This window comes from Pan paniscus, chromosome 16, assembly GCF_029289425.2.
Source record: "Pan paniscus chromosome 16, NHGRI_mPanPan1-v2.0_pri, whole genome shotgun sequence".
In the NCBI taxonomy this organism is placed as follows: Eukaryota; Metazoa; Chordata; class Mammalia; order Primates; family Hominidae; genus Pan; species Pan paniscus.
In genome coordinates, this window is record NC_073265.2 from 37,442,996 (window position 1) to 37,463,826 (window position 20,831).

The following is a 20,831-nucleotide window of genomic DNA, read 5'->3' on the forward strand; positions in this document are numbered from 1 at the left end:
AAGTCATCTAATCTCTGTGAGCTTCAGTGAAGAGTAGTGTTAACATCCTTTTCAATTCTAGTGCCCTATGAATGCTACAAATGTATCTGAAAACCCAGAGATCTGAAATGAATGAGGATTTAAGATATCATGAAAAGTTTTTCAGATTAGGAGCCTAAACTCAGAGATTTGAATTCTAATGTTAGCTTAGCCAAGAACTAGCTTTATGACCTAGAAAGTTACCTAAAGGGAACCTATATTGCACAACAAGAATTAAGAAACCCATCCTGCATGTCTTCAGCAATATTGAGAGGGCCAATTAGATATAATGACTGTGAAAGCATTTTGTAAACCATAAAACAGTATCTAAACATACCTTGCTATCAATATTTATTGTCCTCATCAGTAGCAGTAATAGAGATTCTCAAACCCTAAGAAGCAATGGCTTAGTGTAAATTATTCAATCTCTCTAGTATTTCATTCTCTTCAATTGAGAAATAAAAAGATAAAATTATATAGTTCTAAATTCTTTCCAACTACAAACTTCTGACTCTCTATGAGTCAGAATGGATGAACATAGCAGGAGATAAATACAAAAATATTTACGTCCTTTGAAAACACAGAACTGCAAAACATACCATGAAGGAACAAGACTAATATTACCAACAGGTAGCACTAAATTAGTTACTTTCAATTTATTTGATACTCTTATCAATTATTTGAGTTGGAGACTACTATTTCCATTTTATTTTTAATCTTAATTTTGCAGAAGAGAAACTGAAGCTAAGAGAAATTAACTAGCTTCCGAAGGTCACCATAGCTAAGGAATGGTTATGTTAGCGATTGAACTTGGGCAGTTTGATTTCTGCTGTATCCCTAGACACTGTCCTCAACACTTCTACATAGCTTATAGGCATGGTTACTGCTCAGGTCTATGGAATTCCAAAACCAGCTGTCTCTGTGAGATTCCTTGATGCTTTCCATCTCATAATAGATTTAGAACATATCTGTTATTAGCTGTGGATCTTCTGGACCAAATCCTCACCTCAAGGAGGCTCTCTGTACCCCAGTTGGTTCAAGAGTGTAGGCCTGGTACACCTCATAGCCAGTTAGTAACTTGGCCCAAGAACAGGCCATTGGGCCAAGTTCAACTGAACATACTGAAAATTACGTGTGCCAGGAAACTAGGTCTCTTTGTTGACCAAGGCTTTTAAAGTACCAGATGTTTCATTTGTCTCCCAGAGAAGACACCCACCAAGACCCTCCATTTTGATGACTAGAACAAACCAAGGCCAGATCTTTATTTCAAAAGAAGAAAGACCTCTACAACCAAGAAAACTTCATGAAATATGAGCATTGTTTCTGGAAGTTCAACTCCCATAAGCTTTTCAAATATATCAACGCTACCATAATATTATTTCCAAATCCACTAAAGAAAAATTCTATTAACCAAAAGTGTCTTCATCTGTGGTTTTTATTTGTGGTCTATTGCGTGCCTTAGTTTTTTTGGGGGGTGGGGTGGTTTGGGGGATAGAAAAGTCAGTATCTGTATTTTCAGAAACATAATATAAAAAATATAAAAGGCTGGTTACAACATGAAAACAACATGGAAATTTCATGAAATGTTAATTCTTCTAGGAATAGATGTTCAGTGTCACAGTTGGATCAGCCTCTAGCTTCCCCTTCCCAAAAGCCTTGTCAGAGAGGACAGAGGAAAGATAGAGGAGCATACCTCAAGATAGCTTGCTCCTGTTACCTTTCCCTCCTGTCTGAAAGGCCTAAATCGGATTCACCTTTCAAGGTTGGCTTTATGGATGGTGTTATTTCATCCATATCCCCCAAAACCATCTCCCATTTGTTCCAGGATGCCTGAATCCCCTTAAAAGAGAACAAAGACTTTCATTTCACAGTGAGAGATAAAAGGCTTAGAATGAAAATGTCTGGTTGATATAAGACCAAGACTAAAACAAATTCATACCACTCTGAAGTCAGGCAGTCAGTCAGCAAGAAAAAGGAAATTGACTGGTATCAGAGATATTCACAGTCATTGGTAGAGGAAAAAGGTTGTAGAGTAAATAAGTGGCTCCAAAAAGGGTTGGAGGATGTCAGCTTATGGCTCCTGTCCTGGTCTGGTGAATAGAACTTGTTTTGGGTGCCAGCCCCATCCTAGCTGTTCTTTGTCTTGATCTAAACAACCAGCCCCACCCAGCTGAATTTGAAATGGGACATTCCTATGCCAAAACATTTCTATATGAGGAATCACAACCCTTTGTTGAACAGATAAATGCCTTGTACTGGTGACCTTTAAGAGTGGAATGAGTTATAGGTATATACTTGTAATTCTGTCTCTATTTCTGATATAGCCTCACGACATTAGCCTGACTGATTAGCATGACATTTACTTAACGAAGAGGATCTAAAGGGTTTTACTTAGGTGTCTCTAGACACTTCTATAATCCTGTATCAGTTCACTAACTTACCTTTACGCTTATTTTTTATAGACAAAATATCTATCCCAATCTCTAATGATTCACCTCACAATCTTGTATGTGCTAAGTAAAAATCCCCAGCTAATTGTAAATAGCGCTAAAATAGTGAAAGCAAGCACTAGGTACAAATTGTTGCTGTTCTAAACCCCATACACAAACTAACTCATTTATTCCTCAAAATAACTCTACAACAAGGTAGGTACAATTATAATCCACAACTGCATTTGCAGATGAGAAAATTAAGGCACAGAAAGATTGAGTAACTTGACTGAGTTCACACAGACAGCAAGTGGCAGGGCCACGACATAAGTTGGGCCTTCTGACTTGAGTCTTGCTCCTAGCCACTATATTACACCACAACCGAGCTACTCAGACAACTGGAAATCACTTAAATCGTTTCTTATAAGAAACGAAGAGGACTCATTCAATCATCCTGATTGATAATCAGTGACAGACCTGAGGGAGGAATTGTTTGCAGTGTTAATAATCACCTACTTGCAGATCTGAAAAAGAAAAACCTTTTCCTAACAAAACTCAAAAACTGAGTTGGACAAAAAAATGTTTTTCTAGTTGGAGACAGAAAGGTCATTTAGTAGTGCCACTGAGATGCTTACCCACCGTTTGGTTCCTGCTTAAAACAGTTTTCCCTGCTGGGTGCGGTGGCTCACACCTGTAATCTCGACACTTTGGGAGGCTGTGCCGGGCAGATTACCTGAGGTCTGGAGTTCGAGATCAGCCTGGTCAACCTGGTGAAACCCCATCTCTACTAAAATTACAAAAAAATTTAGCCAGGCGTGGTGGTGGGCGCCTGTAATCCCAGCTACTCAGGCAGCCGAAGCAGGAGAATCACTTGAACCTGGGAGACAGAAGTTGCAGTGAGCTGAGATTGCACCAGTGCGCTGCAACCTGGGCAACAGAGCGAGACTCCATCTCAAAAAAAAAAAAAAAGTTTTCCCATATTTCCCAAAATAGAAATATTTTCAATAAATCATTGATTCCACTCTTAATCTGCTTACTTCCCATGCAAAAGAATCAAGGTAATGTCTACTACAAGCAAGATAAAATCATTTCAGACACTACTTTCTAGTTACAGAGTATAGAAATTGTCTCTGGAGAACTATATTTTGATACACATGCTAAACAGTAGGAGGTCACTAGGACTCATCTGTAAGACGGTGGAACTCAATTTATCTATTCCCAAATGACTAATGGCAATGCTCATATTTTTTGGACAATTGCTGTTAAGGGATCCAATTCTCCTTATGAATTAAAGAAACTCTATGTTACTTCCTGTCTAAAAGGATTAATGGTTTACTACTAGTTACCAGTTGATGTGGTACTTAAGGTTCCTCAGGGCTAATGACCTGGTGGGGCTTACAGTACTATTCGAGGCCAATCATTGCACAGCCATCTCTTTCAAGAAAGTTTCTAACCAATAAGCAGAAGCCTAACTTTCTGGCTGAAAGCTAAGTGCCCCATATATTCCTGGGTGACACTGAAGCAGGTTACATTTCCTCAGAAGAAGGCTCCTTGGTGGTAAGTTGAACATTTCTGGGCAGGGTAAAAATCATACTTAATATTATGTCATAAAGTAGATTCTGAGGAGTAGGTGAGGGTGTCAAGGACTATGAAGAGAAGTGTTTTGTAAAAACTAAAACGATAATAGCTTCATTTATAATTTCCCCAGGAAAGGTTACTTGAGAAATGAAGTTGAGGGTTTTTTTAATTCAAATACACAGCTTTAATAACTGCATGAGAGAGACAAGTTTTTATTTATATTTATCTCATTTTTCTAGAACTTCCCTTGAAAAGCCAAATTTTAAGGTATCAATAAGGAAATATAATTCTAAAGAAAGTGTTTTAAGACAGGCCAGTACTATGAAATTGCGAAAATTATTGTGAAGTCTATTCACCTCACAGTCAAATATAAACCTCTCAATTATTGAAGACATTTCATTAAAATGAGTCAGTAGAGCATGATTATTTTACCTAAACATAGCAGAGGACTTTTTTAAGGTATATGACTTATTTCTTATAGATATATGACTTATTTCTATATTCATATTTTTTTAAGGTTTCATGTTAGTATTTGCAAAACAAACAAATGTATGAGCAAATGAAACATTTGGATCTTGTAAAAGATCTAAGAATTCACAGAGACATCATCTTGATGGGATGTATTTTTTAAATGCATATTCTACAACATAATTTTTTACTTGTTGCATGGGTAACAAAATTTGGAATTTATTAGTTGAACATGTACAGATTTTTATAAACTAGCAAGAATATATTTTTTAGAAGTTTTGTTTTTCATTTTATATACTATATATTCCTAACAATCAAAATACTTTGCAGTTTCAGCATTTAGTACTGTCAGTGAACTGTGTCTTAGGCTGAGAATATTCTTATCAGCTCTTACTGTATTCAATAGGTAAAGTTACATCTTTTCTAAAGTCACAGTGAACTCCAGTGCACTGAATTCAAGCAAATACTACAAACACAGGTAACATTTTAATGACTGCATTGGAAATTCTGTTTGCTGGAACAGTTTTCCAGTTATTTATTATCAGATTTAATTACTCACATGACTAAGGTTCCCGGACAGATAAATTTTAGTGAAATGAGTTTAAAATTGTATGTCTTGTAAAATAAAACTGTTCCCTTATATCCCACCCTTACCTAAATATATTTGTATTACTTGGAACAAGTTTAATTTTCTTTTTCAATGACAGCTTTGAAGAACATCCTGAAGATTATATAGGAGACAATATATCAAGAATCTATTTATTGAATCATCTAGAACAAAAGCCAGGAGCTCCCTAATGGAAGCATATTAGTGTTTATTTTGATGAAGAAATATATAGATTTTTTAAAACAACCACAAAGTAGATAGCTCAGTAAAAAATCAATTTTGGGAGATGTCACTGAACAACTCTTCCAATGTATTTCTGGATTCAGTGCCCAGTAATACCAATCGCTTTCAAGTTAATGTCATAAATGAGAACCATGAGAGCAGTGCAGCTGCAGATGACAATACTGACCCACCACATTATGAAGAAACCTCTTTTGGGGATGAAGCTCAGAAAAGACTCAGAATCAGCTTTAGGTCTGGGAATCAGGAGTGCTATGACAATTTCCTCCAAAGTGGAGAAACTGCTAAAACAGATGCCAGTTTTCACGCTTATGATTCTCACACAAACACATACTATCTACAAACTTTTGGCCACAACACCATGGATGCCGTTCCCAAGATAGAGTACTATCGTAACACCGGCAGCATCAGTGGGCCCAAGGTCAACCGACCCAGCCTGCTTGAGATTCACGAGCAACTCGCAAAGGTAAGCTTGAAGGACACAAGCAAGTCTCCTCCCTTATTCATAACTTCAGATAATTTCCTTCTCTTTCATTACACTGTGAATGAATGTGAAACAGTCAAATGGAGAGGTCTATTCCAAACACTATCCATCTTACTTACAAAACTGTCCCTAGTTCCCAGAAAAGTGTTTCACAGATGCTTTTTCTTTGGATTTTTTTTTTCTAGAGACAAAGTCTCGCTCTGTCACCCAGCCTGAAGTGTGGTGGACACTGCAGCTTTGAACTCCTGGGCTCAAACAATCCTCCCACCTCAACCTCCTGAGTAGCTGGGACTGCAGGCATGCACCACCACACCTGACTAACTTTTTTATATTTTGTAGAGACAGGGTCTTGCTATGTTGCTCAAGCTGGTCTCGAACTCCTGACTTAAAGGGATCCTCCCACCTTGGCCTCCCAAAGAGATGGGATTGCAGGCATGAGCCACTGTGCCCAGCTCCACAAATATTTTCTGACTTAGGATAGAGAACTAAAGAATTAACTCTAAACATTAGGCAATATGTTGTACCTTGTATATGATTATAGTCCACTCAATTCACACTTGGTTAAACACATCAAACTGAATACCAAGCTGGTTTCACGTCAGTATTAATGTCTCTATGTCAATCGTATAAAAAGCAAAACACTTGTGCTTGCTGTAGTTAATACTGTGGGTGACAGCCTTTAGTGCATAGGGGTATTTTTTATATTCTTTAAAGAAAGGGCAGAGATTTATAAGATTCAGCATTTTATCCCTTCCTCTTTAAAACTTTGCCTGAGGCTCCTGAATGTGCTTAAGCATATAAAAATAACTAAATTAAAGTACAGAAGCAGCAGAAGTGACTAAACTTTTCATCATTTAAGAAATACAGCCAGGGTTCCCAAGTCTGTTAGAAGTATGAGGCAGCACTTTTTCCAATCTTTTTTGAGACGAAGTTTCGCTCTTGTTGCCCGGGCTGGAGTGCAATGGTGTGATCTTGGCTCACTGCAACCTCCACCTCCTGGGTTCAAGCGATTCTTCTGCCTCAGCCCCATGAGTAGCTGGGATTACAGGCATGTGCCACCACCACACCCAGCTAATTTTTTTGTATTTTTAGTAAAGACGGGGTTTCTCCATGTTGGTCAGGCTGGTCTTGAACTCCCAACCTCAGGTGATCTGCCCACCTCAGCCTCCCAAAGTGCTGGGATTACAGGTGGGAGCCACCATGCCTGGCCTCCAATCTTAGAACTTAGTAGATTTATTCTTCCATAACTTTCTCCAAAATATACTGATCAACTTTATCTTCCTGCTCTTCCAGACCAGTTTGGAATAAATATCATTCTTTATAAAACACAATTACCTGCTAAAAAGAATGCTTAGATGTCACATATTCAAATGAGTTTACTCTTGCCCAAGTTTTGAGAAGAAAATGATTCATACAGTTCCTTTTGTATGCATTCATCCATTCATTCCTTCAATATTTTTTTAAATGATCATCCACTCCAGAGAGTCTAGGAATACTACTCTCAGGAAAGATGCTAATAAAGTGGAAAATCTTTCTTTAGTTTCTGCTCACCTTTCCTTCCACAAGAAAATCCATCTCCAAATCGTATTTGCCTTGGCTGCTAGGGTCCCTGACTCTGGGTCCTACCACCAGAGACCAAATGACTTCCTGAGGAGGAGCCCATGTTTTTAATTTTGTTTCCTTGTCCCTTTTCCCCACCAAACCTTGCTAGTCCTGTGTACTAAATCGGCAACAGTCTGCCAAATGGCTGGTTTCCTTATAGACCTAAGATTTAGATTTTATCTGGCATATTTGATGCTTTAATCAAAAGAAGTTAGCAATGCGACAATTTCAGACAACATGGTAGACCCCATGAAGAATTTTGAGAAGGAAGGCAATTTGAACTGTTGAAATCCAGCTGAGGTATCACTGTCCTTTTCTGTGTCAGGAAAGGAAAGGAAAATGGCAGAGAGAAAAAGGAGAAGAGAAAGGAAAAGAAGGTTGACAGAAGCAGCCCCCAGGAGTTTCCAAGACATAGAAAGGGCAGAAAGAAATTTAGGGCATTATAAAAAGATATTTCAATTGTTTCTGAAGAATTAAAATGAATCAAAGTTCTTTTTTTAAAAGACCTGAAATTCTATCCCACAATACTCTACCACGTCACACATGATAATTTTTAAATCTGCCTCCTTTTTAAAAGTTAGTATCACAATTTAAATATTATCATTCACCTACTTCCCCAATTTACAACAAAAGAAAATAGAATTCTAACTTCATTAAAAAAGAAATGGGATAAATTCACATTGTTCTTAGGACTGACATTCCAGACAGAGAAAAGTAGCTTATTTATAATTGCAAAAGCCATGGCTTATGTAAATCTTTCAATAAAGGGAGAAAAGCTCTGAAGGAACAGGTGTTTAGAAAGCCATCTAAAGCCTGGGTGTGGTGGCTCATGCCTGTAATCCCAGCACTTTTGGAGGCTGAGGCTGGTGGATCACCTGAGGTCAAAAATTCAAGACCAGCCATGACCAACTGGTGAAATCTCTTCTCTACTTAAAAAAAAAAAAAAAATTAATCAGGCATGGTGGCACATGCTTGTAATCCTGGCCCTGGGAGACTGAGGCAGGAGAATTGCTTGAACCTGAGAGGCAGAGGTTGCGGTGAGCTGAGACAGTGCCACTGCAGTCCAGCCTGGGCAACAGGAGCGAAACTCCATCTCAAAAAAAAAAAAGAAACAGAAAGCCATCTAAATGACCACACAGTAGGAATGTTATAGCTGCATTAGATAAATGTAATAGCTGTTTGGAATATTGTATCACTTTTGAAGACATAAAATGAAACTAAAGACTGAACTTCGACTTAAAGCATTTTTTTTCTTAGACACAAAGGAATGGCAAATTAAAATATTAAAAATTAGGCCTAAGCTCTGAATAATCATTTTGAAAGTGTATAGTAATAAGCTACTCTTTTACAGACTTGATGCTCACTTATCTAGGACCCTTCATCTTGATTAAATCATGAAGAGGTATCCACATAGCCAAATTGGGAGTAGAATTCAGATTCAACCACAGAATCTACAATGGGCACATTTCTGCAGCCAGGCCCATTCTAGTGTTGCTGAAATTGTATGGCCTAGCCTGGCTCTCCATGTGTAGCAGTCTGGGCCTTCTTTAATTTATCTTTTTATTGCTTGCTAATGAATTTGACTCAGCTACTCCCCTTACTTTTCCCCCCTCAAATATAAGAAGTGAAAACCTGCAATGTGCTATAGCTGTGCTGCCACCTCCTTGTGACCCTTGACATTTTTATGGTAGTTCCTCAAATCACAACTAGAAATCAACAGAAGAAACATTATGTGATTATACTCAGACCCTTCACAGATTTTGTATGCAAAAAATATAAATAATAGTGTTTACTTAAATCATTTAAAAGTAGAAGGTAATTGACACAGTACGAGCTAGACAATACTTTTTGTAACTACGATTAGAATGCTTTTAAAAGTTATAATAGCAATAGCACATTCATACTGAATGGCAGAACATGGTTAGTCAGAAAACCAATTGGATTTTGTGTAAATTTTGGTTATAATTTCCAAGTGAGAAAAAAGTTACATGACAAAATTATCCTAATAGGTAAAATAAAAAACAGGTTTGAAAGACATTATTTTAAGGCTCTACCTTAAATGAAACTCTAGTTGTGATAGATATTGACAGAATTTATAATCCCACTGACTTGAGATCGTAATTGAATAAATTCTTTTTATTATCTATGTTAGTAAAGAGCTAAATACCTATACTGGTGACCGTTAATTATAAATTTCTGAAAACTCTACTTAAAAGCAGGAGAAACAACTGTCCTTTACTTGTTCTCTACAAGCTATTGTACGAAATACATAACTTCTAACTATCTTGCAAGATGCTTGTGAACATTAGTTTCTATAAGTATAAAGTCTACCCTTACAATGGGTAAGAATTCAATAAATGATCGTTGATGATGATAGTGGTAATTTTTTATACTAGCTTTTTATTTTAACAGAAAAATAAATACAAATAAAATATTTAACAAATACTAAAAAATATGTAATAAAATGTTTCTCTTCTAACATCAATATTCAGTTATTCTCTCCAGGACAATCATTACTAACAGTTTCTTGTAAATCCTTCCAGAAATGTTCTAGGCTTATATAAACATACACATATATCTATAAATATCTGGATTCCTATCAATCTAACTTTCTGTTTATATTTATTTTCAAACATGTACCAGACGTATTTTCCACATTGTTCTGCACTCTGCAGTTTTTACCAAACATACCCTCGAGATCTTTCCGTATTAAAGCATATGTAATAATTATTTGACATCTGGCAAAGATTAATCTAGTGCCTTTACTTTGTAAAGAGAATTTTGCTTTCAGTATCCAGCCTAATTCCTGTGACCAACTTTTCATATCCAATTCCTTACTACAGGACTAACCAAAATGGAACTCCTTTTCAGCCTTACTAACCACCATTGTTGTTAGCATTTCAGAAAAATATAATTTAAAAGGATTCAAGGAAATATATAGACTTTCTATCGAAGCCATGTGTCATTGAAATAAGCTATCTATGAAAAGTATAAAATACTATAAAATTAAGACAAATATTATTCTTAAAGAAGCTAACTCTACAGAAACTAATCCAAAAAAAATCAATGAAATGACTATATTTGGATCATTATGCTGTTAACAACTACAAATAATTTGTAAATAAAAGCATTAACTTTAAATGCAGTGTAGAAATAACCAACTTTTTGTTGAGAACTTGTTATGTTTCAGACACTGTGCTCACACTTAAAAAATTCTCACTCAATCCTTAACAACAACCCCTCAAGGGAGGTACTATTATTATTGCTTTTTTATGGATGGTGAAAGTTTTATAAAATGCTGTGGATCTTTTAGAAGAGAAAACAAAGGCTTGCAAAAGTCAATGAACTTCCAAGGTCAAGAAACCAAAGTCACATGCTCATAAGTTGAACCCATGTCTGCAGGACTCCAGAGTCCTTGATCTTCAGTTCTACTTTCCATCCTCAGTCTGCTTTCCCTTGGCACTTTTCATTAACTCATTCAACAGCTGTAGAGAATGGTGGGACTCAGGCACGAAGAAGAAAATCACACTCTGTCATGATGGGCTGAGCAGGAGGTACTTCCTTGTTTCAGTCCTTTTTTCTGAGACTGTGACAAAAGATTGTATTGCTTGTCCTACAGAATTAATTATGTCTCAATCATTTTCATTGTCACCATCAAAAGCATTTATTAAGCATGTATTTACAAGAGTTTCTGTGTAAAGTGAGTTAAACTGACTTGACCTCTTTCATCTAGAATTTTTTTTTTTTTTTTTTTTTTTTTTGAGACGGGGTCTGGCTCTGTCACCCGGGCTAGAGTGCAGCGGCGCAATCTTGGCTCACTGCAAGCTCTGCCTCCCGGGTTCACGCCATTCTCCTGCCTCAGCCTCCTGAGTAGCTGGGACTACAGGCGCCCGCCAGCATGCCCGGCTAATTTTGTTTTGTTTTGTTTTTTGTTTTTTGTTTTGTATTTTTAGTACAGACAGGGTTTCACCGTGTTAGCCAGGATGGTCTCGATCTCCTGACCTCGTGATCCACCCACCTCAACCTCCCAAAGGGCTGGGACTACAGGTGTGAGCCACCACACCCAGCCTCCTCTAGAATTTTATAAGTCAAACGACATCGTTATGGATACGAATAAAGGAAATGTAGTCAAGTTAACAAACATTAAACCACATAAATCAATGTATTAAAATATACATTAAATGCTTATCTTCTATAAAAGGACAAAAATGTACAAATGTTTTCTCTAGAAAATAACCTTTTCTACAGTGTTTCAAAGTTCAAATTTGCAACTTTAGCATTCAAATTGGGGATATCTGAAATTAGAAATAATTACTAAGCTAACAACAGCCAAATAAAATAGACATTAAAATTGAAGTAATAAATGCCTTAAAGTCCAGTGACCAGAAGCCACCCTTAAAATATTTGTTGGAGTGAACCTCTGCAACTAAGAGTTCATTCTGATACTTTAGTTAGAGTTTCTTAGTACTCAGGGCCAGTTCCCCGGGGAGCTCACACTATTAAAACAATCTCTGGGAAAAAAAACAAAAACAAAAACAATTAATTTTTTATTATAAATAGTTTAGTAATACATGGCAAGAAGAGCAGTAGTTCCCTTAAACTTATACTTGGAAAATATTAAGAACCTTTCCACTTTCTTTTTCATATGCCAGTTTATTGCACATAGCTAACTTTTGTCCTAAATTATCAAAAACACAAGTCAATTTGTGTGTGAGATATGTGTTTTCAGCTATAGTAAATGCACTATGATTACAAATTGTGACCATTGGTAGTGATTTATAGGCATAATGTGTAATAACTTTCAAAACAAGAAAAAAAGACTTTCATTTTCATAATTTAAAATATTGCCTTTTATCACAAAGGGATAGAAATGTATAAACATAATAATATTGATCAGTAAGGTATGGAAATATGGTTAGAATCATATGTTTTTCATTCTGAAATGAAGCTTAGGAATCATCTGGTTCTTACTGGGATTGGTTTTTAGATAATTGAGTGGCAGGAGTGGGAGGGGCTTAGGTTAGGTGGAATAAGTTTGGCCATATGTTGATCATTGTTGAAACTCAATAATGAGTACCTGAGATTTATTTTGTTATTCTCATTACTTTTACATATGTTTGAATATGACAATAATAAAAGAAAGTTTAAAACAACAGGGGGATCATCTAGGTGTGAATATTTATGGAACTGTCTCTCGGTGGTGGTCTAAGAATTCTATCAACCTGAGATTAAAGGCTCAAAATTCAAAAGAATGTATAAGTAGCAAATATTATCTAGTTGGAACTTAAAGAATAAATATATTTATTTTCCCTGCTTTGATGATAGACATAAAGATATAAGTAACAAATAGTATCTAGCTGGAACTTAAAGAACAATATATTTATTTTCCTCTGCTTTGATAATAGCTATAAAGGTATCTGATATGTTTCTGGGGTCTGAAAAATCACATTACATATTAAATAAAATAATTTAATCTTTCATTATCAAGAACTCATTGCCCTTTAAACTGCATGTGATTGAAGATTCATTAGTTGTCAAAATTGGAGTGGGGATAATCTTTTATCAAGTGGTCTTTCTTTCTTTTCATTTTTTAAACATACTTTATTTTACTTTTCCTGAATCCTTAACACATAGGTAAAATTCTTAGTAAATAAATAATCATTCCCTAAAGCTACATAATTTAGAATACATTTATAAAAGGTTATGGGTCATCATTTATGGTAATGGGAGTGTGAACAAACAAATTAATTCAATGTATGAAGGGAAAAACTGGTTTCAGGCAGTAATCATAAAACTTTTAGTCTTTGAGACTTTGGCCTCAAGAACATGAACCAGCTGGGAGACTGCAGGCCACTTGCTACACAGCTCATAGCCATCAAGTCCCCACAAACCCTCCACCCAAAGTCATGTTCAGTACTTTGATGATGAGTTTACAATTGCTGTTCTGATTTACTAAGGAGGCATTTATTAAAGAGTGAAACGAAGGTTTGCTTTGCCATGTCAGAACCGTAAGATGGCAAACAGAGAAAAACAATTTTGCCTTAGAGTAAATTACTTCAAGATAAGATTTTCACAAAATCCACTGGATTTATTCTTATTGGCAGTATTCAAGCACGGTTAAACACCTTGATGGAGGACGTACCCTGAATTAATTGCACAACCAAAACTAGATTCCAAGTATCCTAGTTTATACGGTGCAGGATTTTTTGGCTCCTACATGAGAGTAAGCAATGGAAATGGCTTCTGTGCTTGTAAATTTACTATCAGACCTTAATAGTCAACAAAAGAAGTATACATTTGGGGTTTTTTTCCCCTCTATGGTATAAATATATTTAAAACTTTGAAACTCTAGCAGGTTGAACATATTATTAATACCTAAGGGAGAGTTGAACACCCTACATTGACTACACCTTTGAATAATTTAGAAAATGATTCCTTTACTAACTTGCACATATAGTGGTTTCCCTGTCATCCTCTCATAGAATATTCTTTTTGCATCATATTGTGAAATCCTAGTGATAAATTGAAGAACCATTAAACTGTGACCAGGAAGGGCATCCATCAGGAAGGAAAGTTCATTTTAGAGGAAATTTTAAATACCCTATTCATCCTTTAGCCTACTTTGTAAGATTTGTTTACAGTCTTGGATATTCTCATCAATTCATATCTAAGGGTCACAATCACCATTGGAGTTTATCAGCTAGCAGAGCAATTTCCCAGACCAAATCTTCAAGTTTAATCAGAAAACATAGGTTTTATTCCCAAGATCATCTTTTAAAAAGGCAAGCAACTAAGGCTGTGTCTCTTGGGATCCCCAATTAATCTACACAAAGAAAATTGCCCTCTCCCAAAGTGAGTAACTACTGATGGTCTGGCTATGGGATTTTGATTAACTAGAATACTGACAATTTTTTTAAAGTTTTTCTCAAATCAAACTAAACAAATAGATCTCCTAACAAAATAATCCCTTCAATATTCATGGACATTTTAACACATTCCTCAATTCCCTGCTATCATTGATTATACATTTCAGTTATGAAAAAAATGAAAGTTACATTTGACCTATTCCGCTGCCATATGTGTATAGAATTCTTTCAGAGAAAAACAGAATTTTTAATGGACTGGAAAACAGCCTCAAATGTTTCATGCATCTGAAATTGACTGCATTGTGTAGACCTATGCTGTCCAATATGGTAGCCACTAACCACATGGGGCTATTGAGCACTTGGAACATGGCTAGTCCAAATTGAGATGTACTGCCAGTGGAAAATACACACTGAATATCAAAGACTTAGTATTAAAAACAGAATGTAAAATATTTCCTAATATTTTTATACTGATTATATATTGAAATAATATTTTATAGATATTCTATTAAGTAAAATACATTACTAAAACACTCCTGTGATTCAGTTCCCTACAAGTTGGGGTGCAACTATTGCTAATAAATACTTATATTGCAAATATTAGAAATATGATATTCTCCAAAGATTAAGTATATCTTTAAAATGTAAGGGTCCATCTCTAAACCTAATTTACTGCACCAATTTCTTTTTACTTTTTAAAAAGTAGAAAATTTTGAATTACATACTTGGTTTGCATTTATAGTTGGTATAGATGACCAGTTTCTGCCCCACTATGTTAGCCTCAATTTTTTGGACTGTGTTTATTCTTACATTGGTGTGAATATATTATGTTAGCTTTCAATTATTTGTGCAAATAAGGACTGAGGCTATCTAAGATTAACATATTCCTCAGGTAATTAAAAGCTAAATTTTAATTATTAACTTCAATCTCCTCTGTTATTCCATTTTTTCCCAATACTGTCAGAAAATAATAAAATAATCTGTCTTAGGATTCAGTCCCTTCTTCTTCCCTTTTAAATGTGACCTACCCAGAAGAAACAATAAGAAATGAGCTGTCCCATAGAGATGGAAGATAAAAGAAGTAGGAGGCAAGAATGGATAAGAAACTAGGATATCTGCTCTTAAGGGGTAGAGATCACAATCTTTCAAGTCCACCTTCTGAATTCAACATTGTTTTGTTATTGTTGTTTTTGTTTGTTTGTTTGTTTGAGATAGGGTCTCACTCTGTCACCCAGGCTGGAATGCAGTGGCACAATTGTGGTTCACTGCAGCCTTGACCTCCCTAGCTCAAGCAATCCTCCCACTTCAGCCTCCCAAGTAGATGGGACTAGAGGTGCAAGCCACCACACGCAGGTAATTTTTTTCTATTTTCTGTAGAGATAGGGTTTAGCCATGTTGCCTAGGCTCGTCTCAAACTTCTGTGCTCAAGCAATCCTCCTGCCTCAGCCTTCCAAAGTACTGGGATTACAGGCATGAGCCACTGTGCCTGGCTGATTCAGCATTGTTTATTGATGGCCTGCTATATGCCAAGCCTTTGGCTGGTACTGAGAAAAAGTAACCCACAATTTAGAATCATCCTATAATAATGGTAATTAAGTGCTGAATATTTCTCTTATTCGCTTGTCACACAATGACTCTTATGACTCTGTATTATGCTGGTTATCCAAGTGTCACAATAGTATCATGAACAAGGTCTCAAGGAAGAAGAAAGTTTGAGGAGAAATCCTTACAAAGACAAAGAAAATGCACCCACCTCAGGAAGGAAAAACAAATAAATAAAAAGACAAGGAGAAGAACAGGCTAGAAGAAGAAGACAAGAAGTCAAAGTCACTTGGAATATAGAGGCCAAATGAGGGCAGTTTACTGTGGGTAAGCTATACTTTAGCCCAAAGAAGCAAGAGCCTTTGAGTATGGCAAGGGCAAGAGCTTCAATCATCCTAAAATGAACATTTGATAATAAATATGGATGTTTATTTCACACCAGCTCCATTTTAGAGGAAGAAAAAATGGTTTTATCTAAGACTTCTTAACTAGTGATATCAGAACATATCATCCTAGCCTTAAACCACTTTAGAACACTTAAATAAGATATAGTCATTCTATAATCGCGGTAATTGAGGGCTCAATCTCAGAGCCTTCCCCAGTGGTTTCAAAATCTTTCCTAGAAAAGAAAACTGTTTTCAGAGCTCAAAGAAGTACAGTCTACACAAAGGGCCGGGTAAAAGCCAGATAAGCTAAATTAAGTAAGTGCATCTGAAATTATTCAAACCCATATCTTAAAGAGAAATTATAGATAGAGAACTATTCTCAATTTGACAGAAAAAGAGCAGTTTCCTGCCCTCTTGAGCTCAGATACTATCGTAATGAGAATGGAAGTCTTTTTCAAAATCAGGCCACAGGAAAAAACCATATAAAAATTTAAACCCTTATTTATACTACCAACTTCTTATTTCTACTCAACTAGTAATCAGTTATGAAACTTCTTATCTTCTATAAGATACTAGCATATTCAACAATTCTCAGGCAAAGGTATAACAGAATCTCAAAGAAACTTCTACAGGAATAACATTCTTGTCATCATCCAGTGCATTTAAACTTTTGTGGAATACTTTAAACTTTATTGTTTTGTTTTCTTAGAAAACTTGTTGGCCGGGTGTGGTGGCTCGTGCCTGTAATCTCAGCACTTTGGGAGGCCAAGGCGGGCCTTGAGGTCAAGAGGGTCATGAGGTCAAGAGATCAGGACCATCCTGGCCAACAAGGTGAAGCCCCGTCTCTACTAAAAATACAAAAATTACCTGGGCGTGATGGTGCACCCCTGTAGTCCCAGCTACTCTAGAGGTTGAGGTAGGAGAATGACTTGAATCCAGGAGGTAGAGGTTGCAGTGAGCCGAGTTCATACCACTGCATTCCAGCCTGGGTGACAGAGCAAGACTCTGTCAAAGAGAAGGAAAGAAAGAAAGATGAAAGAAAGAGAGAGAGAAGGAAAGAAAAAGAAAGAAAGAAAGAGAGAGAGAAAGAGAGAAAGAGAGAAAGAAAGAAGGAAAGAAGGAAAGAAAGAAAGACAGAAAACATGTCTATGTGTCTTTCATTGAATTCTCTTAAAGATCCTCTGAGGTGTGTAGAGAAGTTTTGTCATCATGATTTTAAATGAATAAAATAGGACGGGCGCGGTGGCTCACACCTGTAATCCTAGCACTTTGGGAGGCCGAGGCAGGCGGATTGCCTGAGCTCAGGAGTTCGAGACCAGCCTGGGCAACATGGCAAAAGTCTGTCTCTACAAAAAATACAAAAAATTAGCTGGGTGTGGCGGTGCGCGCCTGTAATCCCAGCTACTAAAAATACAAAAAATTAGCTGAGTGTGGTGGTGTGTGCCTGTAATCCCAGCTACTCGGGAGGCTAAGGCACAAGAATTGCCTTAACCCGGGAGGCACAGGTTGCAGTGAGCCAAGATTGTGCCACTGCACTCCAGCCTGAGTGACACAGCAAGACTCTGCCTCAAAAAAAAAAAAAAAAAAGGTAGATAGGTAGATAGATAGATAGATAGATAGATAGATAGATAGATAGATAGATATAGATAGATAGATAGATAGATAGATAAAATGAAGTACAGGGAGTTTCACCAAAAGAAGCACAGATCCTCTACTTAGCTCAGGAAGGTTCTCTTTTTGGTCGTAACATGACTTCCAAAGACCCTTATTTACTCTGGCTGTCCCTTCCTTGTAGCCCTTCTCTCTTTTGTTCCTCTTATGTGCTAAACTTATCCAAATCTGACTTTTCACCAGAAGAAATATTCTCACTAGTGGAAGAACATCTCAGGTTCCCTTCACCCAGCCCTAAAAAACACTTTAAAATGACTCACAAAATGAACCTTTCAGCTTCCAGGGCAAAAAATATAAGTTTCATTAAAATTCTCAGAATGTATTTAGTTTGGGGTTTTTTTGGTATTTTAAGTTTTATTTCAATTGTTTTGATTTGCTTTGAAAAGTTTCATGGAACCTTTTGTTCATTGACCAACTACTGTGTTTTTGCTATCTATAAAATGCAGAATGTGGCAGTCACCCCAAGTTCAGCTGACAGAGTTGCTAATGGTGATGGGATACCTGGAGATGAACAAGCTGAAAATAAGGAAGATGATCAAGCTGGTGTTGTGAAGTTTGGATGGGTGAAAGGTGTGCTGGTGAGAAAGCTCTTCTGTTTACAAATGAAAACTACCCATTCAATGTTCTAGTGGATTAAGAGTCAACAAGGCCTGGGCACAGCTTTATGAAGAGCTCCGGGTTTTGTCCCACTATCGTTTGTCCTGTCTCCTTTCAATACCGCTTCTATCCACAGGTAAGATGCATGCTGAACATCTGGGGAGTCATGCTCTTCATTCGCCTCTCCTGGATTGTTGGAGAAGCTGGAATTGGTAAGCATTTTTCCCCTCCTAAATAATTTTGCATGTAAATTATAAATTCAATAAGCAATCTTTTTTCACCATTAATACTGAATGTGAGATGAAGGTCACAGAAAGAATTTACAGTTGGGCTCCTTTTACTTTGCTTCTTTGACGATGTTTGTCAGAAAGCAAAGGTGAAGAGTTAACTCCTATGAAACTGGAATTTTCCAGCTTGCCAAACAGGTGAATGCTCAAGGAGATATCTCTATCTTTTGATAGAGTTTTAGGTACACAGACATATAATAGCATGTTAATTTTAGATAATAATATTTGTATTGGGGGACATATTGACATTTGCCTCTCATTTGTTACAGAGTATCCTTCTTGGCATGATTGGTAAAACTTCACTGAACAAAAATAACTTGTGAGAAAACTGGTGAAAATGTGACCTGACTAATAAAAATGCTGAATTGTTGAACTTTTTCCAAAGAAAATAATTGTGTTACTTTCAGGTACCAGCAGTAAGAAAACAAAGGTTAATCAAATATTGCCAGATACAAGCTTTAAGTGAAAGATGAAATGACTAAGATAATATGTGCATTACTGTTATTTTTTTCTAAATGAAGAAATGGATAATAATGACATTATTTTGAGTGGTTGTTTAATGTTTTAAATATTACATTCCATTTTAAATATTATTTCTTCTGGCAAATCTTTTTTGTTGAAAGTGTATTAGTAAAGTTTTTATGAAAAATCTAATTGAATTGTATTAAAGTTCCCCATTTAATGAGATAAAAATTAATAATGTTCTATTCCATATATGGGAAATACATTATGAATTCACTTTCCGGAGAAGACTTAGTCTCAGGAATATGGAAGTTCTATTGTGCTTTCAGACAGCACTCCAGAAGGTATCTCAATTCACATTTTAAAAGGTAGTTGGTCATTATTTATTGGCTTTGCTCTTCAAAACACATTCAGCATCACCGGAAGACTAACTCAAAAAAGGAAGGGCTAAGCTGTAAATTGAAAAAATGGAGCCAGTTCCCATAGTTTTTCCATGTTTCATGTTTGGCAACTGCTGGGTTCCTGACAGAGGGCTGCTTGCCGGTTTTATGATGCATAACAAATGAATGCTCACAGCCGCAGGGTCCAAAATAAGTATATGCCGTTCCATGGAAAATCTGCATCTTAATATTGCCAAGGTTTTGCTCCAGGGTTTCATGCAAAATTAGGTTTTTAAGGGTAGTTTTAGTAACTTATTGAGATCATCAAGAAACATTACTTTGTTTGGAGGTGTGAGAGTAGCCAAGGGCAAGAGTAATTCTTTTTAATGCAACTTATTTAACATCCATACGTTTGGGCAATAATCTGAACTTTAATCAGATCTTACATTACTCTTCACAGTCAACCCAGTATTGAGTTTCTCGCAAAACTGTAGAGAATGAAGAATCCTATCTTCTGCTAAACGGTTTATTATGCTATCATATTAAAATATTAAAATAAAATTAATATTATTTTAATAAAGATCTTTATATTGAAGTAGTTAAATTATATATTAGAAGAGAGTAAAATTCTACCTAGTAAGTGTTCAATGGGTTTTCCTTTGAATGAAGGTGTGTGTTTTTCTTTTCGTTTCTTTTCTTTTTTTAATTCTCAGAAGATAGACTTTAGTGAGTACTAGAAACTTATTGTCAACCTTATTCAGTTTTACTGGCCTTTGCTATGAACCTAAAACTTAATGAGTTAAGTCACCATCTGGGTCCCATTTGGGTTTTCCTTACTGGGGAAGAAAAGAAACAAACACATCTATTTGTTCTTGCTTTGGGGGTAGATTGAGGAAGAAATCTGAATATATTTTCAAGCCCAGACCCTGGGAATAGAGCCAGAAGGAATCTGGAGCCAGGAGTAACAGTAGCTACAGCCCTTGGGTAACCATTCTGGGCTACGAGTTTCGGCTGTCTTGTTTCCAAAAGCAAAGGGTTGAATGAGCTGCTAATGCTGTCTAGTTGTTCTTCTCTATCTTGGAGACCTTGCTGGGGCAAGATGGTTTCCAATAAATTTAACCATCAAGCAAGGAAGTTGGGTGTGAAAGCCGGTATGACCTGAAGCAAGTCACTTACATTCGGTGTTTCCCTTTCTTTTCTAAATATTAAGGAGC

General features: G+C 36.3%; 1 protein-coding gene across 3 annotated transcripts in view; it reads left to right on the plus strand.

Moving 5' to 3' along the window:
• The first annotated feature begins 3,975 nt into the window (after nucleotides 1-3,975).
• The window catches only part of SLC12A1 (solute carrier family 12 member 1), a 97,647-nt gene continuing 80,791 nt past the window's right edge, over nucleotides 3,976-20,831 (plus strand). For 2 of the 3 annotated variants that reach the window (XM_008956839.5, XM_003831481.5), the window contains exons 1-4: nucleotides 3,976-4,004; nucleotides 5,201-5,806; nucleotides 18,338-18,469; nucleotides 18,625-18,700. In XM_008956839.5, coding sequence (XP_008955087.4) covers nucleotides 5,387-5,806; nucleotides 18,338-18,469; nucleotides 18,625-18,700 — 628 coding nt within the window. In that variant the 5' untranslated portion in view covers nucleotides 3,976-4,004; nucleotides 5,201-5,386. Of the gene's footprint in view, nucleotides 4,005-5,200; nucleotides 5,807-18,337; nucleotides 18,470-18,624; nucleotides 18,701-20,831 lie in introns of those variants that run through there. The other variant, XM_034938723.4, reaches the window with a different exon arrangement.